Consider the following 9,732-nt stretch of genomic DNA (forward strand, 5'->3'; position numbering starts at 1 on the left):
ATTGTTGAAGTTACATGAAAAACAGGTGGAATCCATACCCTGTATTCAAAATATTGCAATCATGGTAAGTGCAATATTTTTTTTCAGATATACCCAATTTGCAACACAGGAGTATTTGGCGAGGAATCAAGGCATTAAAGCATCAATTGGCAAAATTATTCAGAATCCAGAGTTCTTTAATCCATCAATTTTAATTTTTTTTCCTTTCTCTTTTGTACCCTTTTTAGGGATGGGGGTTAAGAACCACACTAGCTTCTTATTTCTTCATACAGGTATTGTTTTCTAGGAAAACCATATATTTTGGCTTCTTGAATGATGCAAGTTAGTGCTTATATATAACAATATAGCTGAGGATTCCTATTTAACATGACATTGGTCTGATCTTCTTTGCTTGTAAGCACATAGAATAGACAAGAATCAGAACTGACATAGAAATTTCATATTTTTGATACTTTCGTCTACATGTAACATTTAATTTGAAGACAAAACTCCTTATTTTTCAAATTAAACTCATGATGGTTGGAATATCAAACAAATTAAAGCATGTATATAAACTATAAAGAACAAAGCTTGTGTTCATTAAAAATTGTTGTTCCATTCTATCGAAAGCTCATTAAAGTCTAGCATACCAAGTAAATTAATGTCTCTTGGCATACATTCTCCAATTTTGACATGCAGAATATCCCTTGGAGATGCATGCCTTGTAATGAAGAATATCCTATCACTCATACTCTATTTAATTATTTGCTCTCAATTCATTTAAATCTCCGAAAAGTATTTGCAAACAAATAATCAGATTTTTTTTTTTTTTTTTTTCTAATAGCAGAAGTTCTTTTGATTTCAACAATATCATTCAAAGAGTTCAGGAGAAGTCAAGATGGGCAAGCCCTTTGTTTATCTGATTGAGTAATACTTTTATGCAGATAAAAACATTGTACCACCACTGACAAAAAATAATTCACCAAAAAAATGTTTACAATATTCCTTTGTCCATTAATGCATCTCTTGGTTACTGAGAAAAAAATACAAAGAGGGGAAAAAGGACTAGAAAAACATACCAAAATTGGAAACCAATATTGCAAAATAAAGACAGAAGACAACACATTAGCAACAGAAGAACAAACAACGGTTCCACATGGGTATATCAGGTAGCACTTAGAAAGTTGTAAGAATTTGCACCAGCATTTTGAATCATCTGCAAGCATTGAAGATGGAGAAATAATCATTAGAGATGTACCTATAGATCAAAACTTCGTACTCCAATTATTGTCCTAGTGAGAATCAACAATGAAGAATATTTTCCGGATCAATTAAAATAGAATTTAATAATTTATGTATCTATTTGGATGCAAAAATTTCTTAGAAATTATAATAATTGAATGAGTAGTAATACATGCCTTTTTATATTCATAATAGGGTCAATTTGTTCGTGGGAATACAGCGTTAGGATCCTTCATTTTCTACTTATTCTTCTAGAAAATTAAATGAATGAACATTAGCAATCCTGTTACTGAATATATGTGATAGTATGGCTGCTGTCACAACATGGATGCCAACATTAACAAATTAAGAATCAAAATCAAGTTGCATACCTATGATTGGTAAAATATGTAATAACCAGCAATATGCCAATTAGTAATGAAAAACTCAATATTTCTCCTTTCTCTTCGTGGTCACTTGGACATTTTATCAAACACCTGTGATCCTGTTGTGCAAACCCAAAAAGAATAGCAAGCCAAAATCAAATTAAGAACCCAAAAAGAATAGCAAGCCAAAATTAAGAAGAAGAAGAAGAAGAAGTAAACTGACCTTCGAATTTATTTGGTCAATTTATTTCTTGAAACTTGACTTGCATCTAAACGAAACTTGGATTCACTGACTCTCCTCTTCTAGTTTGTAGAAGGATGCACCATCAATCCTAACATGAGGGATGTAAGCTATCTTGAACCACTCTTGTCCTTTGCAGCGTTCTGTCAACAGAGGACACTGACCAATTTTAAGTTGCAGGAGTGAGAGAGGCAGTCCATCCTCTGGAAAGGATGTGAGCTTTTCACAGTTGTGGATAGAAAGATACGTGAGTGAGGGAGAGAGGCCAAACTTCGGAAGTGACGTGAGCTTTTCACAGTTGTGGATAGAAAGATACGTGAGTGAGGGAGGCAGCCTAACCTCTAGAAAGGACGTGAACTTTTTGCAATTAGAGATAAAAAGACTTGTGAGTGAGGGAGGCAGTCCAACCTCTGGAATGGAAGTGAGATTTTTGCAAAATACAATAGAAAGACTCACGAGTGACGGAGGCAGGCCATACTCTGGAAAGGCCGTGAGGTTATTACAAAATCTGATAGAAAGACTCGTGAGTGAGGAAGGCAGGCCATCCTCTACAAAGGACGTGAGCTTTTCACACCACTCGATACTTAATTCTTCAAGAGAGGCGAGCAATTGAAAGCATTTGGAAGACATGCATTCCAGATCCGGGAAGCCTTCAATGGTGAGGCTTGTTAGAGAGGCAGGTAGCATCACCTCAGGAAAGGACACCAGATGCGAAGAGTTACCATGAATTACAAGTTCTTTAAGAGAGGCAAGCTCAGACAATTCCCGCTCAAAAATGGCCTCATTAAACGACGCCATAGTATAGATAGTAAGTGATGTTAGGTTGGTGGGGAAACCTACTTCCGGAAATGATAAAATGCTTGGACAACCCCATATTTTCAATTCTTGAAGAGAGGTGAGGTTGTGCATGCAGTTAGGCAAAGCTTGCATTTTCTTACATTCGCAAATCGTAAGTGCTTTCAGGTTGGTAGGGAGCAGCCAGCCGTCCGGGAAGGAATCAAGAATTAGACAACTATCAATAAAAAAATGATGTAGATGGCTGAGGTTGTGTATGCCCATGGGTAAGGATTTAAGGCCATTACACCATGAGATCTCAATGACTTCAAGAGACGAGTTGTCATGGAAGCTCTTCGCTATCGACTCCAACGTACTACAATAATGAATTTTGAGGTGTTTAAGTGTTGCAGGTAATTCTCCACTTGAGTTTAAGGATTTGAGGGATGAACAATAGGAAATATCCAAGTACTCAAGAAGAGATTTGCTGCTGCTACCACATTTGTTGATATCATCCCCATCCACCAAAATCTGCATGTTGCTGCACAGCCCTATCGTTAGCTGCTTTAGAGTTGGAGGTAGTTGCCCTATTGAAAAGTGAGTCAGTGAATTACAGGATGAAAGATAAACCTTCTCAAGATGCATGCTGTTGTCCATCATTGCCTTGGGTAAAGATTCTAAGCTCTCGCAACTTGTTATCATAACTTCTCTCAATTTGGATGGCAAACTCAGTTGTAACTGCTCTTCTACTTCTTTTTCCACCAAAGAAACTAGTTTGGGACAATCACTAATCCTAATAACACTAAGATATGGGAGATGTTGTAGTAATGCCACGTCACTTAACCACACATTCGTCAACTTCATACAGTGCTCAATATCTAAATATTCAAATTTTGTTAGTCCTCCCATAGTGAACCCTTCTATTTGACATGCAAATTCTGAAATTGTTGAAAGAGATGAAAAGCATAGTGTGCTGAAGTCGACCTTATTTCCACATACCACCCCTTTCGAACCCCCAATTTCTAGTTTGCAAAGCTCTGGAAAGTTGGAAATTGAAACCATCAACTGCCCACAATTCTTTATCACAATACTTTCTAATAGAGGAAGATGGTTTGGTAACTTACCCATCAATTTTGGACACCATTTAAAAGAAAGTTTACACAGTTTTGGGAATTCTTCACAAGGAATCCAGTTCTCCCACTTCTGCATATCCTTGAAATGCAAAGTTTCCAAGGATCTAAAAGGTTGTGAGCAATCTTCCCCATAAAACTCGCGACCAATATTTTTCACATTGCCCATGCCTCTAATGAAAACCTCTTTGAGTGATGGTAATTTGCCCACTGCTGGCAATGATGTGCACTTTGCACAACTTTCAATCTTCAAGAGAACCATATTAGAAAATGAAGGAACTCTTAGCCACATTGGAAATTCTGTACCACCATAGTTGCTGATGGTGAGCTCTTTCAGCCCCTCATGAGGTTTTAGCATGTTAAGTACTTCTAATTCTTGTGCTCTGTCGTGTGACTCATCTATGTTCCGATTCCATTCAAATGACACCCCAGAGAGATTTTTCTTTTCAAATAACTTAGCATCCCTTGCATCCTCATGATTAATTACATTTTCCAATCTGGAAATACAAAGTGTATCTCGAAGATGCAACAAAGGCCCTAATAATTTTACCCCAGAACAACTATCTTTTCCAACAATTAGATGAGACAATGTCTGGAGACAAGTTAATTTACTGATTTGCAGAGGCATTCCTTCCAATGCATCTGCTCCTTGAATGTTGAGATGTCGCAAGTTGAGTAGGTTACCAAATGTTGAAGGCAATTTCTTTAGAGAATAGCAACTCTCCAATATCAATGCCTGTAAATTGTAAAGAGTGCATACTGATTCGGGCAAGCTTCTTATTTTAGTGTGAGAAAGGTCGAAGAACCTTAGATGCTTCAAATCACCAATTGATTTTGGTAACTCATATATGTCGTATCCATTCAAAGAGAGTACCCTTAATCGTCTTAATTTTGGCAACAATTTAAAAAGAACATTACGAGACAAATTTCCATTTGAAACCGCAAGAAGCAGGAAGGTTCGTAAACACGTGAGATCATTAAAAACCTCAAATTTTTTAATGCCATCATATTCACTACCCAAGTAAGATGAATGCCGAGCCTTTCTAGAAGGTTTCCCTTCATTATTACCCCCAACTTTGTCTTCCATTCTAAAGCATATGTCTCCTGCAACCTGTTGAGCCAAATCATTGATGAGGTCATGCATTACAAATCTTGATTCATCGTTGAACAATCGTTGGAAAAATGACCTCGACAATAGATTGCGAAAATCCTCCCTACCCAAATCTTCTATTTGCTTTCTCCCTTCCCGCGGCTTAATTAAACCTTCTGTCATCCATAGTAGAACCAACTGCTTCTCTTCAAATACGTAGTCCTTGGAGAATATTGAACAATACGCAAAACACCTCTTTAAATGTGAAGGGAGATGGTGATAGCTCAACATAAGAGGTGGAAAAATTTCATTTTTCACTTCTGTTACATCCCATATATTGCTATTCAATACGTCTTCCCACTCATCACGATCTACTTTATTGCGTAAGACGCCTCCAAGTACCTTCGCAGCCAAAGGAGAGCCTTTGCATCTTCTAGCGAGTTCCTCACCAATATCTTTGAGGTTCACATGTGCATTGAAATCTTCTGTAGCCAATGCATGATGGGCCAATATAGACAAACAAAAATCATTTGACAATTCATTCAAAGAGTAAGCTGGAATGGTACCCGTCTTTGATGAAACTCCATGATTGCGAGTAGTGATGAGAATCGTACTTCCCGGAGCCCCTGCTTCAAAAGGAGCACGTAGACGAGTCCAGTCTTGGTAGTTCTCATTCCAAAGATCATCCAGAACAACTAAAAACTTCTTTCCTTTCAGTTTCTCCTTTAGATTGACTTGCAACAAATTCAGATCATGGTCATCACTGCTTCCTTTGACAGATTGTAGAACTGTTTTGGTCACCTTAATAGCATCAAAATCTTCTGAAACACAAGTCCATGCTTTGAGCTCAAAAAAGCTTTGCACTTGTTCATCGTTGTACACAAGCTGAGCAAGAGTAGTCTTACCCATACCACCCATACCAAGTATCGCAAGCACAGAGAGTTGAGCATCACTACGTTTTTCGCCCACCAAAAATTGAAGTAAAGCCTCTTTATCTTTTTCCCTGCCATAAACATGAGCCTCGGTCACTACAGAAGTTGGGGCCACTGTCTGACTTCTTGCGGATGACCTCCTACTAACATTTTCACTCAACTTCAGATCATCTTTTTGCTTCACCATGTTGTCGAATTGAGCAGTGATCCCCTCCATCTCTGACCCCAGCCTCGTGTTGATCAAAACAGCACTTAGAGTGAAACTAGTTACTAAAGAAGCAAACTTGCGTTTGATTCCCTTACTTGTGGTGGCCTGATCATCTCCTCCCATCACCTTGCGTCGCAGAGCTTCCGTTGCACACTCATCCAGTACGTCGTCCGCATCATAAGCCAAGTCTCTGAGATCATCGAGCCACTTTTTCACTGCCACGCGATTATCTTGCTTCTCCTCCGCATCATCAAGCACTGCTTCAATTTTGGACAGCATTTTTCTCAACTTGTCAACCTTTTCTTAAAGTCCCTCTCGGCGAAAAAAGTTGAGCAACTCAGGAGACGCCAGACGGTCAAACAGGACGCCGAGTAACGCAGAAAAGACGGCCTCCGCCATTTTTTTCTGAAAGAATCAAGAAAAACGATGAAATGTGTTGCCAAGCACTCTCAAAGCAGAAGTATTTGGTTTCTTCTGTGAAAGCTTGATGAGATTGAGTGGTACTCTCAAAACTTGTTTTACTCCAAGACAAGTCAAATTGCTTTGACGAACATGGGTTGTTTGTGGGACCCTTGCTGGCTGTTTGGTGTAAAAGCAAAAGATAGACTGTTCACCATTATTATTTTTTTTCAAATCACCATTATTTCACTCTTTTTTTTTTAAAGCATGTTCATTAGATTATTATCCAGTTACTTTTTTTCTATTTTCTTTAAGTGGTAGGCCATGAACGACTCTATTTTTTTTTAAGTCTAATGGATAAGTATCTTCTACATCTCATATATTCATGATATAAAATAGAGCAATGATAGAGAGAACACGCCTGTGTTTTTTAATATTAAAATAATATATTTTTTAATATTTTAATTATATATATATATATATATATTAAAAAAACACCGGCGTGATCCTCTCTATCACCCCTCTATAAAATAATATTATATAACTTTTTATTTATATAAAGACAATAAGTATGATAGAAAAACATTAAAGTAGGCACAAACTCAAATAAATCTTACAAGCAATTATAATAAATGAAAATAAAAACATTCTAGCATAAAAAAAATAAAAAACTTATTAAGAGAAATATCAATACAAATATAAAATATTATAACTTCTTAGTTGTGATATGATATAAAAATAAAGAGATAGGATAGAATCTAATAAAAAATTTATATTTTATTCATAAAAGTTCATGTGGCAAGATGCCACATCATCCTCTTTTTGTTTTGTCTTTTTCTCTCCATAAAAAATATGATGTGGCATCTTGTCACATGAACTTTGATGGGCAAAATGTGGAGTTTTTATTAAATTTTAACATTTTTCAAAAATAAAAAATAAGTTTTCGTATTTTGTATTTTGAGTTATTTGTTAATATTTTTATTTTTTTAAAAAAAATAATAATAATAACTTCCTTAAAAAGCATTGGCGAAGGAATCAATTCATTGTTTTTGACCATGCGTAGACTTTTTTAAAAAAAAATAAAAAAATAAAAAAGGTTGGAGTAGAGGTTAATTGTAGCTATTTTACTTGGGGTGACTATAGTAGCACTAATCCATGGAGCGCCGTTCAGGATGGGCCTAAACGGTAAAAATTACGAGTGCTCCCTTAAAATCGATTAAGAGTGGGTTCATTAGGAATTCGCACATAAAAAAAAGTGATTTTAAATCAAATAAAATAAATAAATTATTTGAGATTATGTTTTTAAAAAATTACTATTTAAAAGGTAAAAATTTTGCGTTTCAAATTTTAAGGAACTGATGTATTTTTAAATATATAAATATATATATATATATACTTTTAAAGGCTAAATTATAGCATTTTTAAGAAGCACCTTTTAAAATAGTAAAACCAAACTTTGTATTTCTCTCCATTAATTATTATTATTATTATTATCTTTTTGTAGGTTCTTCGATGAAATTGTTGGTTGCACACTTGCACGGTTTTAATGGCCTCGATAGACGAGATGTTTGACTAGGATGGTCGTTGTGTGCTGTGGACATCTTTTCATTTGTTCATTTTCTCCGGCTTATTCTTTGGATTCTCTGTTCTTTGGTGTTATCTCACTTCTCAGACTATGGATAGAACAAATAAATATTGGATTGAAATCTCTTAAAACTTTCTTTAAATTTCTAAGTAAATTTCTAAGAGATGTCTGTGTTCACTTATTCTTTGGATTCTCTGTTCTTTGGTGTTATCTCACTTTTCGGACGACGGATAGAACAAATAAATATTGGATTGACATTTCTTATAATTTTCTTAAATTTATAAATCTTAGTCATTCATCTAATTTAAGGATTGAGATTCCCTATAATTTCTTTAAATTTAAAATTCTCAAATTTATAAATTTTAGCCGTTTATCTCATCTAAGAATCTAAAATAAGTCATGTTTTAACATTTAATGAAAAAATTTAATGAGCAAGTTATCTTCAAGGAATTTAATAAACCATGTTTTCTCGTTAAATGCTGAACCATGACTTATTTTAGACGCTTAGATTAGATAAATGGTTGATATTATAAATTTGAGAATATTGAATTTAAAGGGAGTTATAAGATATCTCAATCTCTGGAGGAGTAATGTTAAAAAAAAGATTATTGAATTCGTGATAGATGATTATTGTCATCATCTCAAATTACTGTATATAATTGAATTTGTGATAAATAATTATTAAAATCAACTAGGGTGCATCACTTGATAGTGGTGGGCAAAGGATGGGCGTGGGTTTGGTAGTTCGGACGCATGAGGATGTGATACTAGCAGTTAAATGCACAACTAAACTCGGACGCATGAGGATTGATACTAGTAGCTAAATGCACAACTAAACGACTGATTACAGTACCCATAGCGGCAGAGGCAGTAGGAGCTTGGCTTGCGGTGGATATGTAACATCGCTGTTCCAAGTGGTATAATATTGTTTATTTTGGGCCAAATCTGTTCATCTTTTTTATACTTAGGTAATGTGGAACGTCACAATCATCCTTCTTAGGACCCAGCGTCCTCGCTGGCGACCCTCATGGGCTTGTGCATGCTCCTCCCATCTTAGGTTGAGCTATGACTTTGATACCATTTGTAACACCCTTGCTCCAAGTGGTATGATATTGTTCGCTTTGGGCCAAACTCGCATGGTTTTATTATTGGATTTATTCCAAAAAGTCTTATATCATTTAAAAAAATATATTTCATATAAACACATTATTTTTTTCATGTTCAAACAATATGAGACGTCACAGGATATGTGCAAGCAACTGGGCAAGAGTCGTGTCATATTGGAAGGGGATTCCCTAGAGGTGGTGAAAGCTGTCCAAAAAAAGGAGATGTGTTCGAGTAAGTATGGGCATTTTATAAATGACACTAAAACTCTTCTACAAGGGGCACACTAACGGGAGATTAAGCATGCAAAGCGATTAGCTAATAAAGTTGCGCATAAGTTAGCTCGCTTGGCCCTAGTTATTGGTGAGGAAATTCTAGATTGTAAGCCACGAATAAAGTTATTTTGGAGAAATGAAATCTGGGAATACCAATTTTTTTTTAAAAAAAACAAGTAGCACCTTTTAGAATAGAATAGTAAAACGTACCTTTGTATTTCTCTGCCATGAAATTGTTTGGCTGCACGGTTTTTGATGGCATCGATAGATGAGATGTTTGACTAATAAGGTCGATGTGTGGTTTGGCCATTTTTTCCACTGCTTTTTCTTCAACTTTTCCTTTTTCCATTTTCTCCACTGATTTTTCTTGGGATTCTCTGTTATTTGGCGTTATCTCACTTTTCAGAC

At 35.7% G+C, this 9,732-nt stretch overlaps 1 protein-coding gene across 1 annotated transcript; it reads right to left on the reverse strand.

The window, feature by feature from the left end:
- Positions 1-865: 865 nt before the first annotated feature.
- LOC132172842 (putative disease resistance RPP13-like protein 1) lies at positions 866-6,423 on the reverse strand. Its single transcript, XM_059584407.1, has 3 exons — positions 1,810-6,423; positions 1,593-1,705; positions 866-1,195 (listed from the first exon to the last, which is right to left on the reverse strand). Exon 1 carries the CDS (start codon positions 6,238-6,240, stop codon positions 1,873-1,875), a length of 4,368 nt encoding a protein of 1,455 aa, XP_059440390.1. The 5' UTR covers positions 6,241-6,423; the 3' UTR covers positions 866-1,195; positions 1,593-1,705; positions 1,810-1,872.
- Positions 6,424-9,732: the final 3,309 nt, after the last annotated feature.

The sequence above is a fragment of the Corylus avellana genome, chromosome ca2 (genome assembly GCF_901000735.1).
Source record: "Corylus avellana chromosome ca2, CavTom2PMs-1.0".
Classification (NCBI taxonomy): Eukaryota; Viridiplantae; Streptophyta; class Magnoliopsida; order Fagales; family Betulaceae; genus Corylus; species Corylus avellana.